Source organism: Mercenaria mercenaria, chromosome 3, assembly GCF_021730395.1.
Source record: "Mercenaria mercenaria strain notata chromosome 3, MADL_Memer_1, whole genome shotgun sequence".
In the NCBI taxonomy this organism is placed as follows: Eukaryota; Metazoa; Mollusca; class Bivalvia; order Venerida; family Veneridae; genus Mercenaria; species Mercenaria mercenaria.
The window spans coordinates 47,191,054-47,214,378 of record NC_069363.1 but is presented as its reverse complement, the minus strand read 5'-3'; the positions used below and the strand labels follow the sequence as shown (position 1 = coordinate 47,214,378).

General features: G+C 34.3%; 1 protein-coding gene across 1 annotated transcript in view; it reads right to left on the bottom strand.

Moving 5' to 3' along the window:
• Nucleotides 1-5,376: 5,376 nt before the first annotated feature.
• LOC123524794 (helicase with zinc finger domain 2-like) overlaps nucleotides 5,377-23,325 on the bottom strand; it is a 45,458-nt gene continuing 27,509 nt past the window's right edge. The window contains exons 19-25 of the mRNA XM_053538373.1: nucleotides 22,462-22,847; nucleotides 19,633-19,863; nucleotides 16,747-16,971; nucleotides 16,054-16,210; nucleotides 11,893-12,060; nucleotides 11,221-11,460; nucleotides 5,377-10,955 (exon numbers count right to left, since the gene is read on the bottom strand). Coding sequence (XP_053394348.1) covers nucleotides 11,255-11,460; nucleotides 11,893-12,060; nucleotides 16,054-16,210; nucleotides 16,747-16,971; nucleotides 19,633-19,863; nucleotides 22,462-22,847 — 1,373 coding nt within the window. The 3' untranslated portion in view covers nucleotides 5,377-10,955; nucleotides 11,221-11,254. The remainder of the gene's footprint in view (nucleotides 10,956-11,220; nucleotides 11,461-11,892; nucleotides 12,061-16,053; nucleotides 16,211-16,746; nucleotides 16,972-19,632; nucleotides 19,864-22,461; nucleotides 22,848-23,325) is intronic.

Here is a 23,325-nt window from a genome sequence, read left to right as displayed (position 1 = left end):
CAAAACGTAGGCTTGTTATAAGTCATAAAGTAAACCCGAACACATTTTTGGAAAGCTAGTTTTTTAATGTCCCTTATGCATGCGGAACACCACTAAATTTGGCTGTTCTTTATCCTTTTATCCTTATTAATCCTCTTACTTAATTTCAACATTTTCTAGCATATCAGATTTTCAAAGACTTATATTCCCATAAAGAACTAGATCGCTACTTTAGAAAAACAAAAAGAAAGGGGGATGTTAACTTTTATATAAGAAATCTTCAGTTTGTTAAATACAACCCGCTGAATTTACTCCTTTACGCTTCTTTCAATTTCTCTTTTCGAGACATCAGTTTCTTACGCCGCCATTTTTACCTAGCATGCGATAGGAACATGCCGATTTTGATAGAATGCTAAGTGATACATACTGAAACGCGGTAGAGTAAACGAAAACACAATGCTATTGAGAAAGGGCCCGAGGAAAGGGAGAAAGATTAGCACTATTTATATCTGGACTACTTATGACTAGATCTGCGGAGGCTTACATTTAATTTCGTAGTGATCTGCCTATAAGGGTAAATGCATGTGTAACACAAGTTAAAGCATAGCAAAAGTTCCTTCTAGGCCACATCTATAAAAAATATATAATGATCATCTTGTAAAATTTTGGTTGCAATGTCTGTTTTAAATATTGGCCATCAGTGTGTGGAACCCCAGGATCCACGATCGGGCACAAAGACAAGACCATTCTACCTTACCGACATTCCGTATCTCCAATTAATCAGGGAGTCAGTGGCGCGATGGTTAGCAGTTTAGACTACAACGACAGCTATCCTGGTTCGATTCCTGGACCCGGATCAATTCCCGCGGTTGCGTCTGATACCCCAACTTCAGTCCTTGGTGATTTACTTTACTTGGTACTGTTTCCAACAGTATCGGTCTAGACTGGGGAGGGAAATATGGCACCTGCCATGGGCACGGCTTAAAAAAAGTTGGTCCATCCATTCCAGGTGGGGACGTTTGTCGACTACCCATGTTAAATAGCGCAGCGCCCATTCTTGCGTTATAAGTTGCACCAAGGAGGCGTTTATTTATGTATCAAAATACAAAAAAGACATACTAACTAATATGTTGTTTAATACTGCCAAATAATGTCAAGTAAGTATTTACGCTAGTTATTTAACATAAATTGTTAAATCCAAAAAAAAGTAAATCCATTACCACTTTCAGTTGAGTAAATACGGCAATAAGACATTGACCCGATCAATCCATTTCCACATGTAGTCTACGATTCGATGCGTGAATTTGTTGAGCATAATTAGAGAGTCGCAATTGGGGTTGTTTTCACATATAAACCATGCATTCGAATGTAACGGTAATATTTAGTTTTTTTACATGTAAATTTGATGACATATGTCATCTGTTTGTACATATATTCTGCTCTTCAAAAATGTAGGAAATAAAAGAAAAAGTCAACCATTTAGTAATATGTAATCCTGGGAGCGCGTTCAGTCAGAGAGTCGCCTCAATTAGGAAAGATTAGTTTTAACGTCAGAGGTTATTTCTAAGGTCACGGAGTTTGATTGGCCAGCTTGTAATGACAACAGCTTTCGAGGTCAGTTGCTCAGTCAAATGTGATTTACCGAGTCAAGAGAAGGAACAATGAAATGAAACATGTAAAAAGCTAATCATGAATATATTACCCATCATCGTCAATAAATGTGCATGAATTTTGCAGGAATGTCAGCGCTGTTTTATTACGTTGACGTCATTTTCTAATCATCCATTATAGGGTTATAGTACCTTTACGCTACGTCACGGAACGTTCCTAATGTGTAAAAAAGTATGTCAACGAGGGCATGAGCGTGACTATTGCTCTGTTAACACACTTTCACTCTCCCTTTCAAATATCTCCTGAAAACGACAACAAGAGGGACATGATGGCCATATATTGCTCACCTGAGTAGAATTGCTTGCTTGAACAAATTTCTGAGCTAAAGTTTTAAAAACAAGACAATTAGCAGAGTGGGTCAAAGTAAAGATTATGCAACATTACTTTTGAAATCTGTAGAATCAATATTACAGGTGGTCCAAATCATTTTGCTGTAGCGTAGAAAACAAGAAAGTAGGTCAGTAGGTCACACTGATGGTCACTGAAAGTCTGTTTAAAGATCAGCATGCAAAACTATACATGTCATCCAAATTTCAAAGCTGTATCTTAAAAACAAGGAAGTAGGTCAGTTGGTCACATTCAAGGTCACTGAAAATCAGTTTTAAAATTGGTGTGCAAAACTGTACATGTCATCCAAATTTCAAGGCTGTATCTTAAAAAGTAAGAAAATAGGTCAGTAGGTCACACTCATAGGCACTGAAAATCGGTTTTAAGATCGGTTTGCAAAACTGTGTATGCCATCCAAATTTCAAGGCTGTACCTTAAAAAACAAGAAAGTAGGTCAGTAGGTCAAGGTTACAGTCAAATGACCCCTAGTTACTTGGGGTCATACGATAATTATAATTAAACAGTCTAGGAAATATGATCAGGTAATCTTTTAAGTATTTTTTTCTATAAAACTCATATATAAGCTATGTGACCTCTTTTTACCCCAGGGGCATAATTTGAACAATCTTGTTAAAGAGCCACTAGACAATGTTACATACTGAATATCAAAAGCTTAGGCCTTGAACTTTCAGTCAAGAAGATTTTTAAAAGTTTTTCCTATTTAAGTCTATGTAAACTTGGGACCCCAAGGGCAGCGCCTCTTTTTACCCCAGACGTATAATTTGAACAATCTTGGTAAAGGACTACTAGGCAATGTAACATACCAAACATCAAAGGCCTAGGTCTTTCGGTTTCAGACTAGAAATCTATTTTCCTATTTAAGTCTATGTAAAATTTGAGATTTCCGAGGAGGGGCCTCTTTTCACCCCAGGGGCATAATTTGAACAAACTTAGTAGATGACTACAAGGCAGTGCTACATACCAAGTATCAAAGGCCCAGGTCTTTTGGTTTCAGACAAGAAAGTTTTTTAAGTTTTTTCCTATATAAGTCTATGTAAAATTTGGGACCCCCGGGGTGGGGCCACTTTTCACCCCAGTGTTTTAATTGAACAATTTTGGTAGAGGACCGTAACACAATGCTACATACCAAATATCAAAGGCCAAGATCTTGTGGTTTCAGACAAGAAGATTTTTAAAGTATTTTTTTTTCTATATAAGTCTATATAAAATTGGGACCCCCGGGACGGGGCCTCTTTTCACCTCAGGGGAAGAGTTATTTCAGTCTTGGTAGAGAGCTACAAGGAAATGCTACAAACCAAACATCAAAGGCCTAGGGCTTCTGGTTCAGACAAGAATATTTCTTTTTCCTATTCAAGTCTATGTAAAACTTAAGACCCCCGGGGCGGGGCCTCTTTTCTTCCCAGGGTCATAATTTGAACAATATTTACAGAAGACCATTAGATGATGTCACATGCCAAATATTGAGGCTCTATGCCTTTTGGTTTTGGACAAGAAAATTTTCAAAGTTTTCCCTATATAAGTCTATGTTAACCGTGTGACCCCCAGGGCGGGGCCATATTTGACCCTAGGAGAATAATTTGAACAATCTTGGTAGAGGACTACTAGATGATGCTACAAACTAAGTATAAACGCCCTATGACTTGTGGTTTTGAACAAGAAGATATTTAAGTTTTTCCTTTCGGTTGCCACGGTAACCAGAGTTCTTTATGGAATTCAATTCTTTGAACACTCTTCAAAGAAGACCATCCAAGGAACATTCCTGTGAAGTTTCATCAAAATTGGCCTGACGGTTAAGGAGGAAATGTTGTTTAAAGGAAGTGTAGACGGACGGACGACGGACGGTGAGCGATCACAATAGCTCACCCTGAGCCTGTGGCTCAGGTGAGCTAAAAACAGTTTTATGCTTATCATGCTGAACACGACTGATTCTGTCTTTGCGACCAGTGCAGATCAAGATTAGCCGACACATCTGTGTAGTCTGATCATGATCTGCACTGTTCGCCATTCTCAGTCAGTATCCTTTTGGTATGCACACCTTTTAAAGGTAAATGGGACAGTTTCGTATATGTATATAGGGCAAAACTTTTCCTACGGGCAGAATTTCTTTAAACTTTGTGTACTGACTGAGAATCAAGTTTAAAACGGAACTATGTATTAAAAAAGGCGCTAATATGTACGTCAGTATTACGCGACGTCTTTTAACGTCACGTACTTTTTATACATGTCTACGTCATATGCGATTTGTATGTTTTGATCTATTAAATCTCAGAAGCGTTAGCTGCTTTGTTTTGAGTCTTAACATTGGCGACGAGGATAAACGGCAATAAATTGAAGAAATAAGAAGTAAACAAAGAGATATACTAGATAATCATCGGAGAAGAGTTTATTATCGAGGAAGACAGAAACTGCCGAGGAAAATAGAATAATACCAAAGAAACAGATTCCTGTCGAGAAGATACCAGATTCTTGTTCCAGATTATTGTCGAGAAGATACCAGATTATTGTCGAGAACACTTAGAATATTGTCTTAAGTAACAGAAGAATGGAAGATCGTATTACAATTGTGACGGTAAACAGAAATTTGAGAACATTGCAGTTTATTCCTGACGGCGATCAACTTTCAACGGGAAAACAATGGGAAGAATGGCTAGAAGGAATAGAAAGAAAATTCAGATTTTTCAAGATTACGGAACCACAAGACAGAAAAGACGCTTTGATTATTTACGGAGGAAAAGAAATTGCAAGACTGGAGAAGAGTTTAACAAATCCCAATGACGGCGAAGAGCAGCTTTTATTATTATTATTATTATTAATATTAAATCTCAGAAGCGTTAGCTGCTCTTGTTTTGTGTCTGAACAGTACCAAGGCTTGATCATGAATTATCTGTCCTTGAAAGTCGGAAAATACTGAAAAATACGACTGAAATACTGTTGTAAAACGGCGTTAAACCCAAAAACAAACAAACAAACTGATAGAACTTGTTAGACGATCAGACTTCTCTAACAAGACTAATCTCAACTCTATGTTAGATATCTCTTATATGCCGTTTTGTATCCTTGTTTGATTTAAGGCAGTAAACTTTTCTGAAGACGCATATGTTTAAGAAACTATTTTGAAATCCGGCGTTAGGCTGCTGATAAAAAACGTTAATATAAAGTAATCTCCTTAAAAAAAAATACTTAATATCATTCTCCCATCATTAGGACATAAATACGGCGCTCCAAAAACCCATGTGGGTTAAAAAAAGGAATATATCTTGAACAGCAGATACTATCTCACGTAGATTCCTCTAACTTCGAAATATTTTCTCTTTCAGTTTTGGTGTAGGCAATATTTTTTCAGACGGTTACAAGGGAACAACAAAACTACAGACTAAATAGATTAATGGGAATCATTTATTTTCACAAGGAGCACTTGTTATACAATTCGTTTCTATCATTTGTAAAGTAAGTAATACCGGGTATCCTGAAAGTTTATTTCTGAAAAAAAAAAACTCAGAACATTACTTTACTTTGTTACTTTCTTCATCTTTCAAATTTGTAAATTGACATGTCAATGAAAAGAACGCAACTGCATCAAAATCAATACGAAAGTTACATTTACAAGCAAAACCTTATTTGTGCTTGAGAAATAATACTTCATATCAATTCTAGCTATTATAACATGAGCCAAACGTTCTTTATATATAATTGTTTGTATCGGAATGTAAAAAAATATAAAACAAATATATCTATAACAATCATCAATACAATATAATATAAAATAAATTCAGATCAAAGTAAAACAATATTGCATTAATAATTAGGTAAATATTTCCTTGAAATTTGCAAACGAAAACTGATTTAACATGATATTGAATACTGAAAGGAATATGATATTGTGGCATAAAATGTAATGGGTTGTGTATCATATGTCTGTCTTTATTGTAGTATAAAATAACAAATTTACAAGTAATTAAATCGAATCAAAACTTAACGTCATTTATTATCAAATCTAAATTTTTACTACTTTCAATTGGTTTAAACACAGTTATATGGCTAATGATAGGAAGTCGTATTTACTCATAGGCGGAGCAAAAACAAAAACACGGACTATCCTCCAGCAGTGACGTAATATAATTTTGACGTCATAACAATTTGAGACTAAGACCCTCTGACAAATTACCAAACGCTCCGAAGATTTGGATATGATTTTCGTTTTTGGATGAATCCAAATTATTCAATAATAAAACAATCGTTGCCTTTTAGGTGTGGCCAATACGAGAATTTATCGACCTGAGAAAAGTTATATCAATCCAGGCTATCACTTTTTCCAGGTCGGCAAGTCCTCATATCGACAGATAAATAGCAATAATTGATTGTATAGTACAGAACTTTTTGTAACATTTGTTGTAGGAGGCTAGACTAAGCTAGTCGGAGTTTATGGAAAATTCAACTACTTAACATTTCATGTTCATAGTTTAGAAATAATACTTATATTGTGTAATCCGTTCAGAAATATATTTTAGTATTTATAACTTGGTTTTCAGTTAGTGAATTACCTCTATTCGAACATATAACTGTAAATTATATATGATGGTAATGCTACTATGAAAAATATCAGATAAATATATATTTCGCTATTAACGAAGGCACATTAGGTAATCATCAATCTGACTAAAGTACATCTCCAATTAACGCTACGCACATTGGATCTGAAGACGTGCTATTGATATTCTGACGACCCTTCCGCTTGCCAATCAGTGCCTTACTTACAACATTTTGTACGTGAAAGTAGAAATTATAGTTAGCCTGGGTTTTTCATATTTACAATTCTTTTGATGACCACATCGCGACTACGCCCTCGTGTTTTGAGAGAAATCATATGTCATGGTACGGACTTGGTCACGTAAGGTGTCAAACAGCCGGTTAGCTCTGTCGGTAGGGCACTCGCCCTGTAAACGAGGAGTCCCGGGTTCGAGCCCCGGACTGACTGCACATTTTTCTCACCCTTTGACATTCGACACTCTTTTATGGTTCAGCCGGATGCTTGTAGAAACAAGTCGTCTGATTGGTTCAAATAAAAGTAGCAATATAGGAAATCCAAAATATACAGAAGACGAATGTGAATGGGTCATTCTCAGATCTTCGTTAAGAAGATCAAGTACTTTAGTCAGACTGGGTAATCATTGGGGCGAAATTCACTGAAAAAGATTAAAACACAATTACTTTGTGCTTTATGTAAGATAAGGATCTTACATGCCTGCCTGTGTAAGTTAGGGTTATCCATACAGTCCTGAGGGTTAGGAAAACAGCTGTTCACAGGCAGGCATGTAAAATCATGTATTTGAGTAATACTATTATGTTAAAAAAAGATTGTAATGGCAAATAGATAAAGGTGTTTGCTGGCATTATGTATATAGTGTATGAGGTCAAAATGATGCTAGAACTATGTTGCGTCTCTTAAGTGAAAGCTATTTTCTCTAGGGAAAAACAGGAATTTCTATCTGGAAATATGTCTTCTTTAATTTCCATTTGTTGTTTGTTTTTTGTTTTTTGTTTTTTTGCTTTTTAAGTAATATATATACAGAGAGAAATAAAGTACCATGGTGTTACAAACATGATTTCCATTATATTAAAACAATACCTATTATCATAGCTTTTATGTTATATAGAACATGGTCATAACACATGATTAAGGTAATGATATTTAAGAGTTTTATCATTATGGTTATTACAATGTTCATTGCTTAAATATATTATATCAAAAAAATAATAAAGTACACTGTAAAATGTATTTACGTTTCTATATCATCATATAAGTCTCTGTACAAAGTATACTATTCTATGTCATATATGCTACTTACATTTTATGTCATGGTATACATGTATATAGCGGTCAACACATTTCAATAGCACATATTCCATCTTCGTTCTAAATGGCTCGCATATTTCTATATCATTAATGACTCCTGACAAATGACTTATTATTTTCTATATCATACATGGTTCACACATTTCTATATTATATAGAAATATACCTCCATTCAAAATGGCTCATTCATTTCATATCATTTACATCTCCGTTTAAAAAAGGCTCTTTCAATTCTCTCACTTCAAAATGGCTCGCATATTTCTATATCGTTTATGCCTCCTAAAAGAAACACTCATACATTTTTATATGATTTATGTATGCACTCAAAATAACTATCACGCATCTTTTCCATTCATGCGTTTGTTCAATATTGGTCACATATTTCTATACTGTCTATATCTGCAAAATAATTATGTAAAATGAGTCATAATAAAAATATCCTTGCAAATGTTATATAAACGCTGAGCCTCATATATTTCTATGTCATGTCTATATCCTTACACACAATATAAAAAAGGATTTCTTTTCACTTTTCTCGAGGCAGTACATCACCGCTTTTCTCAAGACGTGCCGCTTTACATATTTACTCTTTACAAAATTATTTACATAAATCGAGCACAAAGTATCAATTTACAGTCTTCAATAAATGTATAAACACACATTAAAATATCAAAATAATTTGTTCGGATACAAAATGAAAGGATGTCTACATGACCCAAACTATATCAATGAATATTGACGAATGTAAAACATTGTAAAAAATAAAACGATTTAATTAGAGATTTATGAGCTATCACAGATTAAGTAAAGAAAAATACATGTACAGAAACAATTCAATTATTATATACAACACAACGACAGCTCGAAAAATATCTCTTTCGCCTTAGTTGTAATTCCACAAAATTTCTAAGTGTACTGAATTCTTTGGTTATAATCTAGAAGGACAGTTTGTCATATAATTTTATCAGTCTCTTTAAAATGCTACACAATTAATTTAATTGAAATTCTAAGTATTCTACAAACAAAGAAATAGATATCTAAACTTGAGAAAAAAGTGCATACAGACACAAGTAAACTCTACTTGCTTTAACAGCAAATACAAAATGTAAGAATACAGTGTCATATATATGTAGAGGAATGTAAGAAATATGCCTATAGAAAACGAGTTTCTCCATCATGTGATGCTATGACACAGAAGTGTGTATCTTGTGAGTGATGGAACTTTGACAGTAGAACATTTAGACATAAAGATAAACTGCTACGTCAAATGTGGGTTTATTAAGGGGATAAAAGTTAGGGAAAAAAATCTAAAGAAAAATATTTTGTTTAGGCAGCCGCGTTTATTTACTGCATAACATGCTATCACTAGTATATAATGTGATGCACTCAATTTCACGGCCGAACTGCAAGATAATTCGGTAACACCTACTGTATGCTAAATAAAACCGCAGGCTGAAATAATATACAAATGAATTTTCAAGTTAGGAAATAACATAAAATTCATGTTAGAATCAATTTATAAATCAGCTGCGAGTTCATAAAATGAAAGTGAAATACGCGTACAATGTAGTTTGAATTTTTTTTATAACAGTCCCTTTTCAAACTGTATCACATGTTCTTTGAAAATAAATATCAGACATTGAAAATACTACCTTTTGAAATTTTTCTGTACCACTTTATGAAACAACCCCAAAAATAAAGGTCAGTAGTTTCAAATAATATGATAGTGAGGATCAAAAGTTTATAGGACAGTTTGACAATTTTGCTGTATGTTCTAAACTTATGTCATTTTTACTTAATCTAAGATTAAGACTGATCTTAGTAAGGAAACAACAGCTGTTGGTTTAAAGACTACAAAGGTCAAGGTCACTATTGATAAATTCCACATGCAATAAATGTTGTTTTTTTTTTTGTTATTTCTTCTCTTCTCAATTCAATTTCTTATGTTACTCCATTTTGTTCCTTAGTATTTCCATACATAACCCTCTTCTACTCTTTATCGCCATGACACAAGCAATTTTAAATCCAATTTAACTTGAACCTAATAAAAATATCATTATACTTACTTCTTTCTTATGATATCTGCTTTTGTTTGTTAGTATTCTCAAAACACATGCACACCTCTTCCAGATTTTTAAACGGTATTCCCTTTCCAATTTTTGATTTCTTTTCAAATGTTGTACTTCCGATAGCTATTTATTGAACTTTATATCAAAATCATTTTTTAATTCAGTTTTATTTTCATATGATTTGCCCCTGAATCAACGGTTTATAAAATCATTTACAGTAATAAAGGTAAGCAATAACTTCTTTACTTGAAATCATATGCAGTTCTGTAAAACCTTTTCGCAATTCGTCCAACTTGGTAAGTAAATTACCCTAATTTTCAATGTGTCTTCGTGCTATATACCGCGAGCGGATCCTTGACTTTAAACTACTGCTTGTGTTTAGTAACTCCTCCCTTTTTCACGGATGATATTAACACCACGTGCTAATATAAACAGAAGAAACATGAAATTTTAGTAAGATATTTTTGCCTCTTTAGTACCCCTAGCTTATAAAAAATCAGAATTTATTTTAGTAAATTTTAAAAATTAAGTGTGACCTTTGACCTATGGGTTTAAGCCTTGCATGAAACAAGTTGCTGTTTCACAGAATGTAGATGTATCATATTTTTGAACAGTTTCAATCTGACCTGTGTTAATCTGACCAAGTAATTAACTATGAAAAACGTATGTCATAAAAACTAAAAAATAACACTGTGTCTTACAGAGACCTATCATTGAATTCGAAAAACACTTGTTTTTCATAATATGAAAGTGTTTGATGTTCTACCTTTGATTTAAATCATAAAGTCTCCAATCAAATTCATATCATACCACAAAATATAACAAGTAAAGTTTTTACATGTATAGGCATAGTTGTAGACAGATATCAAATAATCGCTGCAACATAATTATGACTAGGCTTGCCAAGATTGTCGTAGAATATATCTTCCTTTCACAAAAAACAGTTTGTTACAATTATTTCATACCCTGTACTCATGAAATGGTAATTTTCCTGGAATGTTGTAGTCCATAAAATCTTTTGCATGTATTTGAATCTGAAGACAAATTGAAATAAAGTAGAGTAGATACGTTCATTAACATTAGGTTGATACAGTGACGATTAAGAAGAATGTATCAAGTACATTAATCTCGTAAATCAATTACGACGGTTATATAAAATATACGCGAGATGTTTGTACTCCTTTCGAATATGACGTGTGGTACAGACTATATTTCTACTTGGCTGAATATCGTAGACTTCTAGCATTTTAATAAAGCCCAAATACTTCATGGGGGATATTTCACTACATTTGTACTTACCGATTTTAAAAAGGAAATATTTTATTCAGGATATTTAATATTTCCGTAACTGCCTCGGTCGTCCTTTTTTCCATGACGCTCCTATAAATGTAAATGAATCTGTGCCTCTGTCCTTCATATCTGACTGACTTGACCGTTGTATAGGCGGGAACTGATTTGGTTCCATAATACAGCCATGCCTTTCATAACGCTCAATGAGCTTCTTCCAAACGCTATCACATTCTAGCAACTTTCTGTTTCCTATAAATATGGCATGTGTGTGTATTATTATAAATGATGTAAATACCAAACAGTCACTTACACTAACTATCTCCTATATTAGATAAAATTGTATTTCCTACGCATGTTATATTTATGACATCGTTTTTAGTAATCAAAGTACACTATACTCCATACTTATACATGTATTATAATTCATCTAAACAAATACATCTCTAAGAAAATATAATTATGGGCTAAATAGGACATGTTTTTTAGTAGTGTTCGATCATTAATTTTGATTACGTTAACCCACGTTATAAAATCCCAAAGAACAAATAAAATTCCTATTTATATAATGTTTATATTTTTGAAAGCGCCAACAATATTTATTGTTTTACTTCGAAAGAAGTGCCAAAGTTACACTGAAATTGCATCTAAGGAAACTAAATGTTTTACTTAAAATTACATTACCTATAATTATCAAGCCTTTCCTAGCTCTTGTAATTGCTACATTAACTTGGTTTTTGTCCGTTATGAATCCTAAATTATGTTGACACCATCCAATAGTAGGATTCTTCTCAATCTTGTAGTCGGGTAAGGATCGTACCGTGCTGAAAATCACATAGTCCCATTCTCCACCTGGGGAGTAAATGTAAACATGTTCAAAAGTATGTTCCTGTTCACAGCTATGTAAAATTCAATTTGGTTATGTGTTTGTCCAAATACATGTTTGAATAGTATAGAACAACACACATGTTACCACGAGATTTGGTAAATGACAGGAATGGAACTTGATGTTCAGAGTAGTGTAGTATTACGGTGGTGTCATTTGTGTACCACTGACCTCAGTTTCAAGAAGGAATCTTCCTAAAACAACACAGACAAAATGGTAAACCAAAGGTCGTCCAACACAACATAAACGAAAATATTGCAGGGTCGGTTTGAGCATGTTCATGAACGGTAGTGGAAATGAAATTAAATGTTGTCTACGACCTCTAGGCCCGTGTTGAGCAGAATACAACATTGAAACATGTTGTAATTACTAAAACACCCGCAGATGTATTCATACGGCGGTAAAAACAGAATAAACAAAGTGGAATTTAGAGAGGAGATCTGAGGTTCTTTAGCCTGCATATCGCAGAACCTGCCAAAAGACAATTTAAAATTTATCCATAAAAAAAAACAAAGACAAATATCAAACAGGGAATGCCACGTACCAAAATCGCAGCCTCCCCAAAACGAAACCTACAGCACGCAGACGTGCACACCACAAACACACACACACACACACACACATACACGCGCGCACACACACAAAGCCAACACATGAGGACAAAACGAACAAGAAACGCGGCAATGCCATGAAACCAGGTTTTCAACACTTTTCATAAGAATAAAAAAGTATACTGAATCACAGTGCACCACTTTAAAGCACAACCCTAACCCTAACCCTTACCCTATTTTTAGTAACAATGACCTTGACCTTGATCCCAGAAACCCCAAAATCAATCCCAAGCTACAACTTTATATAAGTTTTCTATACACCAAGTTTCATCATGATAGCTCATTCCTAAGTTAAGTTATTGACCGGAAACCCTTTTTCTATTTTAAGTAACAGTGACCTTGACTATGACCCCAGAAACCCCAAAATCAATCCCACCCTTTGTCTTGATATAAGCTACGTACATACCTAGTTTTATTCAAATATCTTTACCGAAACAAAAGTTATTGACTGGAAACCCTTTTTCTATTTTAAGTAACAGTGACCTTGACCTTGACCCCAGGAACCCCAAAATCAATCCCAGCCTTTGTCTTGATATAAGCTACATACATACCAAGTTTTATTCAAATATCTTTACCGAAACAAAAGTTATTGACCGGAAACACCAGTTTGACGCCGCCGCCCGCCCACCCGACCAACGACATACCCCAATCTAATAACTCAGGTTTTAGTTGAAAACCTGGTTAACAAACAAAGGAACACAGTGGGGCACCGCCTTGGAACGGTCAGTGGCAAAAACACCACTGGGGAGCTTAAACCGGTTTATGGTGCGCACCCAACCTCACTCTTACCCCCACCATGTTCCAAAGACACGGGACAGTGTAAATAAAAGTAATCTCCACCAGGTGAATCTCTAACACACGTAATGGAAACAAAAAGGCATGGCATGTAAAACACAACAATGCTCGTGTATAAATATATAAAAAACAAACCTTTAGAACCAAAAACGTATGTACTCAATGCCTTTTCAGAAGACAGAGCAACAAGAGAAACACCCTTAAGGACCCGACGAAACAGGCCATAAGACAGATTTCAAAACAGTTCAGTCCTGGTAGGATTTAAAAACTGCTTATCATAGAGTCCTCCCCCTCTTCCGTCAGACACAATCAAAGAGGGAAGCGTAGTGTCCAACTGTAAACGGGTTGAACACTAAACATGCGGTATGTCTCAAAACAGTTGGGTCGTAACCTCTTTTAATAAAACGTTTTATAATTTTACCAAATACATTTGAAAAATTACCATGACCCAAGATCTTCCGAAGTTTGTAAACCACATCCCCATAAAAAACGGGTTTAGAAATACCTTCTCGCAGAAGTGTCTTTAAATTACTATTGAATTTTAAAACTAAATCAGAATTACGATAGTAAAATTTAGCAAAATATTTACGTAATTTGTAATAACGGTAGCCTTGCTGAAGAAGTTTACTTGTAATATATAGATTACGTTCATTGAAATGCTTTGTTTGTTTGTTTGTTTTGGGTTTAACGTCGTTTTTCAACAGTATTTCAGTCATGTAACGGCGGGCAGTTAACCTAACCAGTGTTCCTGGATTCTGTACCAGTACAAACCTGTTCTCCGCAAGTAACTGCCAACTTCCCCACATGAATTATCAGAGGTGGAGGACGAATGATTTCAGACACAATGTCTTTTATCAAATCGTCACGGAGAACATACGCCCCGCCGAGGATCGAACTCGCGACCCCGTGATCCGTAGACCAACGCTCTCCCTACTGAGCTAAGCGGGCGGGCTCATTGTAATGCTTGACATGACTACACGCTCTGGCAAACCGAACTAATTGAGAAATATATACCCCATAAGATGTAGCCTGAGGTACATCCCCATCCAAATGGGGAAAATTTACAATACTAAAGTTAAAATCATCCCTCTTGTCATAAATTTTGGTATGTACAATATTGTCATAAATAGATAGATGTAAATCTAAAAACGAAGCATCAGTATCCGAATTGTTAGTTTTAATTAACTGAAGCTCCCTAGGATAAATAGTACCCACCAGTTGACCAAAAGACGAATTATCCATATTAAGAATATCATCCAGATAGCGTGATGTATTATTAAATGCAGTTATAATATCTGCCTGCGTATCTGGAGAAAGGCTCAACATAAAGTCTCTTTCATAACAATATAAAAACAAATCTGCGACAAGGGGTGCACAATTTGTTCCCATGGGAATACCAACTACTTGTCTAAAAACTGCATTCCCAAACCTGATGTAAATGTTGTTCAATAAAAAGGAAAGGGCTTTACAAACTTCGTCACAGGTCCACATTGTATAATGTTTAATAATATTGCTAGTAAAAAAGGCTTTATCAAAACTGCAAGCGAGAAATGTAGCATTCTCTCTGGCAAAAGTCTTTTGAATTAGGGCAGTTAGTTTGTCATTTATTAAGTTATGTGGTAAAGTGGTATACGAAGTAGAAAAATCGTATGTACTGACTGTAGATACCTTGTAATTATTAATTTTAAACTTATCCAGGATTTCGCCAGAATTTTTAATCGACCAAAATAAATGTTTACCAGAGTTTTCGTATACTTTATCGCAGTATCTTTCCACGTGGGCTTTCACAGCAGTTAGACATGATGTTAATAGTTTTGAAATATTTGTAGTTGTATAAGAGCTTGAATTAGCGATGAAGCGGGCTTTATATGGTTGTTTATACAATTTAGGAATCCAGTACATGGTTGGTAGTTTAATTTGTTGATCGTCTATACGAACTTTTAAATTAGAAACTTCAGTGATGTGATCAGTGACCAAATTATTTTCAACAGAAGGACTCAATGTATAAGTTTTAGTGCTATTTAGTTCGTTTTGTAAAACATTAATATAATGTAGGCGTCAAATGATGATAATATTGTTGGCCGCCTTATCTGCTGGAACTAAGACATACTTAGAATGAAATTCTTGGATTTCCTTTTTCAAATGTCTTAAAGTAAACTTGGGTTTTGGTGGAAGTAGGTGTTCATTAGTTTGATAAAATTTTATTCGAGAATCAACAATGTTAAAAATATTTCGTTTCCAAGACGTTAAAGCATTGGGATCAGCATTCTCACGACGGCACCATTTAACACAAAAAGTTTCGATGGATTCCGCAATCAAAACTTAGACGGCAACTTCTTAACTGTAGGATACACTATTTTCTAACTGTAGGAATAGTAGATACACTATTTCCGAACTGTAGGAAGTAGTGTGTTAAACAGTCCCACTCTGAAAAGCAAATGCGGCTATCATTCTTTCTTTTTGATTACACAATTCCGAAACGTTTACATGACGAGAAAGGAAATAAAAATTCAATGTAGAAAAAAATCTGCTTAAGACTATTTTAGAACACACCTTGACTTGACACAACTGTGTTAACGTGTTCGTCATTGAAACCTTTGCTCTGTAATTTTCTTCTGATTTCAGAACACTGTGCGTTATATTGGGACAAAATCTGGATACTCTCTTTGTGCTGATGCATCTTCTTTGTGAGGTAAGAGTACACTTCAATCTGTCAACAGAAATTGGATAATAATTAACCTATGCTTGAAAACAGTAATTCAAATACTGTTGTCACTTTCTCTATGCGTGAGATTTCATTTATAAAACTAAAGAATATGTAATTTCAGCAATTTCACTATATAACGCATATATAGAAAAAATTGTAATGAAAGGACAAGAGTACATTATCACATTAAGTATATATACAAAAAGACCATGTTATACTTAATGCATTGTATATCAGCAGTACCTATGGGATCTTTTAAAGCAAACTAAAAAAGATAACAGGTAAGGGTAGATTTCTCGAAGGCACAGAGCACCACAAACACAGCCTTAGAGCCACGCATTTGCAAAGTAGGCCGACAACAAGAAGAAGCTGTAACGGAAAAACATTATAGACGGGTTATAAAACATCTTATTAAAGCACATTTATCCTAAATTCACCTACTAGTATATTATAGCGCCATTTAACATATTTGTTTGAACTAATTCACTTTTTTATTCATTAAGATACTATCATCTTATCAGAGTAAGCTAAAACATTACCACGTGATCAACTTCAGCACTGTTACTCTTTGACTGTTCATTTCCATCTTCTGTTGAGACAGTAAGCATCTCTTCTTTTCCTTCCACATGAACCAACACAAATGGATAGCTGTCATCGCCTACTTTTGGCCAAATGTCGAGGTTTGTACCATACCAGAGACCTCTCCTGGTTTCTAATTTATTCTGGTAAAATTGCTCGGACGGGAAAGAGCAAATTTGTGGATGCTAAAATTAAAATTTAGTACAAATAGTTTGAACTATATAGGGGGTACATTGCGATTGTCACGCTTTGGTCGAAACCTCACCTTCTTGTAAGAAAGAAAACGAAATTACTATGTACTAAATTGAAACACAATGAACCAGTGCAGTGGTATTTCAATACAACTAGCATAAATTCATATTTCATATTGAAAGAAGAAGGAAAATACGGATATTTAACACTTTTCATTGTATTTTGGTTTCATTGTTATCCGTAGAAGTCTGCGTAATTGATAATTTTACTAGTATGCGCGTTAGCTTTCTAATATAAGCTTAAAATGTGTATGTCGCGGGGCTCGTGTTTCCATGGTAACGCATTTTCTCTCATTTTTAAACAACTATGTATGAAAACGGGGTTCAGTGCCATTCTGTTAATGACCAACATGGAATATTTGGGCAATATTATTAGCAAAATACCAAGCACTTTACATGGTACCCTATTTTTATTAAGTTAAAAGTAACCATGGCAACAGGGATGTTTAAAATAGCCTATATCTTGCTTTTTATCATAATTTCTTATAAAAATATAAAATAAAATTATCTTTCTTGTTAATGTAGCTTTAAAACATCTTATTTCTAACGTAAGTAATATTTTCGTTTCATTTGCATTGATTTAAACAAATTTCATAGCTTAAAATACTTACAGCAGTACTCCTCGTCGGACATTCTTTTTATGGAAAAATCGGTCTGCATGGTGCTATTGTTCTCATAGATATTGTTGAAATGCAAATAAAAAGCCGAAGCTATGTTACTTGCATAGACCAGTGTCAACGTTTTTGAATTTTGCATTTAGATATATAGGTCACGGGCTTTGTTTCCATGGTAACATGAATTTAATTCAAAACACCTCAATTTTCTACTGAAATTTGAACTATTTTAGAGCTTAGTTTTAGTATATAAGTAACAAATTATCAACGGAAACTGAAAAAATAGGTATTACAAATCAAACTGTCTAATTTTTATTTGAAAATGGCCGTAATAAGTAACCTTTCACCCAACTATATTCCCAATAACATCAGTCACCATGATCCATTTTCTTACTTTCCGCATATTAACATTTCATTATAACTATATAAAAGAAGCAAAATATTGATCATTATTCAGAGCGAACGGCTCATAAAAAATATATCAGCAAATAATGGCTGTTTAAAGATAGTTCAAATAAAGAAAATGTACAGAATTACGTACTTTCAAAGTAAAAGCTATTAATTTTGCGCGGTAACTGACACGTAACGTCATGACGTCGCTACCGTCATTTTAAGGCAACAATGTTTTGAAGCGTTTCTGTGGCAATTTATTCATTATTTCTGCATTATTAAACCATTAAGCATCAGATCGGAGACAGGTTCATGATTTTTTTTTTCAAAAGAATGGATATACAAACACAGTTTTTTATCGTCGTCGTCGTAAATCGTCACGTTAGCTTCCGGTTGGGCATGCGCACATACAAGTATTAAAGTAACCTACCTCCTTAACATATTGATATATTTTAAAATCTGTTAGTATATTCCAGGACGTTCGGAAAAAGGATATTAGGATAACTGAGAATATTTAAGAACTTTCTAAAGCTACAAAATAACAAGTTCATGGCAGGCATTTATAGCACTGTAGATAATGTTTTGGAATTACATATTTCTTATGTAACAAGGAAATACTTTTCTGGAATGCGATATTTCGCATAGTTAAAGTTTCTACAAAATTAAAGTTTCGCCACAAGATTATTAGCAGAATATTAGATTAAGATCATTCTGTGTGGATTATTTAAAAAATACTTGTTTGAATTATCTAAGTCTTATACAAAGTATTAAAATGGTTCATACGGATTTATATTGGTTCCATATAAAGACAGAACGGTTCCATATATTACATTTTGACTGCATATGAAGGGAAATTAAATCTATATAATAATATTTTGCTATTATATAATGAAAAGTTGGTTCCATATAAAGACAGAACGGTTCCATGTATTATATTTTGAATGCATATAAAGGGCAATCGAATCTATATAATACTGTTTTGCTATCAACTATTTAAAAATTTGGTTCCATATAAAGACGAAGCGGTTCTATATATTTCATTTTCCAATATTTATATAATGAGCGAATGAACCGATATATTATTAAAATGAATGAATGAATATAATGAAAAGTTGGATCCATATAAAGACGAAACGGTTCCATATATTGCATTTTCCAATTTATATAATGAGCGAATGAATCTATATATTCTTAAAACAAATGAATAATATGAAAAATGTCCATATAAGACGGTCACGCCTTTCCATAGATTTAAGTTGTAATACAAGCGTCTAAACTTAATGTACTATTTAGTAATTGGGTATAACATATATTTGGATTGAATTACTACATGTATTCATCTGTCTTGTTCAATTTGTTTGTTTTTTTTACATTTTTAGTATTGTTACTATTTGCTGCTGCCCTTTCATTCAAGTTACACCCGACTCGTAACAAAGTATCGTCACTAAAGTAGAATGTTAATATATGAATAATATTCATATATAAATAGGAACAAGTTTAAAGGTGTTAATTTGCCCAGTTATCTTGAAGGATTTAAAGGGTTTTATGTGTTTTTTATGAATTAAGACTCAAGCAGCTTTTGTTAACTTACCATTCGGTATTGATGTTCGAGCATAGTAAATCGGACGTTTTTAGAAGATTTTGTCATTGCGTATCGTTCAAACAAAGACGTTTCAAGTCCAAGCGATGCTGCTTCCTTACACATAACAATCGGCCTAAGCTGTTTATGATCTCCAATCAGTACAACTTGCTCCGCTTTTGTTGCAATAATTGGGACAAGGCATTGAGGCTCTGGGCACATCCCAGCTTCGTCAACAATGACCTGTTGTAATGAAATACATGAAAAATATATTATCTTGTTCGTGCCTTATCTACATACTATGTAAGGCTGAGCTATCGTTGGTCATCAAGGTAACATTTCAAACAAGATACTGTGTATTCTCCACCAGGAAGGATACTTAGGATAGATTTAAACAGGGAAGGGTTGTAATGCCTCCATGTTTAACTCAGTTTAAGTAACGGCTGAAGTCTTTATCAAACATTAATCTATCATATTATAAATACAATGTGCAACTGTTCGTCATGACAAAATATTTCTGAAAGCGTAAAATAACGGTAATTTCTCAGAGCAAATAGACGCAATTGCAGTTACCTTTGAATTATAGGATATTTTATCTGGAGATTGAAACATAATTGAGCTTATAATCTGAGAACTTTCTTTCGGAAGAAATGAATACATTGACTTCTTAAAAAAACTCTATACTGCAAACTACAGTAGCTCTTACCCACTAGTAGATATATGAATATCTCCATACTAGAAAATCTGAGTGACCGTCGAACGTTCAAACTAAAGATGAAGTATATTGTACAATGTATTTGTTTTTTGAGAAACTAGCGTGATTTTTTACTTTTTGTATTTGTTCCGATTGAAAATAATATTTTTGTTTTGTCGTATCATTAGATCACAAGTATCACCACATTGTTTCCGTGAAATGAATAAATGGTATGGAGTAACGTAGGATCAACATATACTTTGAGATAACGTTAAGAATCATTAGTGAAATAAAATAAGTGAAATTTAGAACGGCTATTTAAATATTAAATAACTAAGATTCACGACTATTGTTGAGCCAAGTATTTAAACATTCTAACACCTACTGATTCTTTAGGTGAGTGTTTATGAAATACTGAATACTTCTCAAGTAGTTTATTGAGGGTTAAGAGGATTAATGGTATTGTAACTATTGTAATTATAAAGTATCAGTCGTAAAGGTATGTGGTTAATAATGTATAATCAAATTTGATATTAATTATGATCAAAAATGGTTGCCCTTTTTGTTTTTTGGTTAGATACTCTACCATCGAAAGAATTCGTACAGAGGATATTTGTTTTTCAGTGTAAGATCGAGTAAGGCAGCCAGGAGCGCAAATTTAAAATCTGGTGTTCACGAGTTAAACATATTTCGATCTTGTAAACAAACATGTTTACTTTTCACGCGCATCGGGCAACGTCATGCATTAAATCATGACGTCAGAATGTGGAATAATTATGGACGGGAGAGGAAATAAAACTATTGACTTCTCACCTCAAAGTGTGGCCTTGACCTGTGTGCTAGGGGTTTGGTATTGCGCATGACAAGTCGTCTCATTATGGGAAACATTGTTCCAAGTAATCTTAATATCCCTTGAAGGAAGACGGAAAGGGAAATAAGACAAATTTACCTTTGATCTCCAAGTGTGAACTCCTTTGAGCTGAAGGCCTGGGTGTTACACATGACAAGTCGTCTTATATGGGAAACATTTGTACCAACAAATATTCAAATCCCTCGATTTATTATAGAGTCATGGACTAGACAGTTAAAAAAGCCTACTGACATTTGACCATCAAGTGTGGCCTTAACCTTTAAGCTTGTGATCTGAGAGTTGCGCATGACACATTGACTCATTATAATAAACATTTATGTCAAGTAATATTAACATCCCTTGACGGATGACAGAGTTACGGACCGGAACAGGACAGAAACAGTGATATTTGACCTCAGAGTGTGACCTTGACCTTTGAGCTAGCCTTCTGGGTGTTGTGCATAATACGTTGTCCCATTACGTGGAACATTTGTGCCAAGTAAAATATTTTAATACATAAAAAAGTTATGTACCGGACAGGAAGAAAACCCTACTGCCCTTTGACCTGCAAGTGTGACACTGACCTTTGAGCTAGTGGTCCAGGTTTTGCGCATGACATTTTGCCTGATTATACGGAACATTTGTGCCAAGTAATGATGTAATCCCTCTATGAATGACAGACTTTTGAACCGGACATGAAACAGATCAGCCATACTAACACCTGACTTCTAAGTGTGTCCTTGACCTTTAAACTAGGAGTCCGATAGTTGTGCACTACACATCTTCTTTATGGGGAATATCTGTACGATGTAATTTTAAAATCCTTTGATGTATTGTTTGGTTACAGACCGGACAGGACGAGTTCTGTTGGCCTTTGACCTCCAAGTTTAGCCTTGACCTTTGAGTTAGGGATCGGGATTTTGCGCATGACACGTCGTCTCATTATGGGGAACGTTCAGACGAATGAAATAACGGAATAGCGGATGGACGGACGGACGGAAAAGCGCAATCCGATATTAACCCCGAAACTGGTTTTCAGACCGACAAAACGTGGTTTCAGTCCTGTATGTCTACAATTAGTGCACTGCATAAGGAAGTATTTTTGTTAGATTTCTCGCACTGATGATGACGAACGTTGAGGGACATACGGTCACCGGCCATCATCTTTGGTTTGGTATAGTAATACAGCAAAATACATCACTTTTAAGACTTAAAATACTACCCGGATATCAATTTAGTAGCAAAATCGCGTCTTAATGTGCGTTACATTTACCTTACGTTATCTGAAACATAATACCTGGTAAACACTTGCCGCCGAAAGTACTTTTGGGTTTGATCCAACTGCTGTTGTACAGAGTATAACGTCGTGCTTTCTGATTTCATCGATCGACGCTTCCCTGACAAGGTGCACATACTTCTTTACTTGCTGTGGCATCGGAGCGTATTTGGTATCTTTAAACATTTTATCCATTTTGTTGATTTCTTCCGCATGTTTTTTTCCCTTCTGCCTGATCAGATGATGAAGAGCAACTTGATATAACACTGGAGCTGTTCTCTGATTCCTTGTACTTCTTTTGGACTGAAAAGTTCTTCCTGGTATGGGGAAGTCTATTGCTTCAATTGACCTCCCATATACCCGGACAAAATTTGGACGAAGATTTCCCATACGATTCAACATCCATACTAAAACGTAATAAAAGAAACAAACAAACTTTATTTTTTTCACTTTTTACATTCAGGATAAAATTTGACATAAGTCTGTCTTTTCAGGTTGGTTGATAAAAATGTAATAAAGGACAATGAAAAAAGAAACAAAGTATTTAGATAAAACAGTTATTGTTTATATCAAATTAAATGTTATCAATTATTTTGCTCAGATGTGACGGAATGTGACGGAATGTTACGTGCATAACATTGTAAAGCTAAATTAAATACTTCAAAAAAGAAAAATGTTTAACAACATGGCAGGTAACCTTTTATTCTAAATTAAAACTTTTTTTTTAACTTAGGAATTTGTTTTTTATAACATTGTGTTGTTAAATATGCCTGTAACTCTGCTAAATGAAAATTTACAGCAACCTTCGGCTAATATTCTGGATCAGCAATTGAAATTGTGTCCATTCTCCGTTTAGTATCTGATTATTGAAATACAACTATGAAA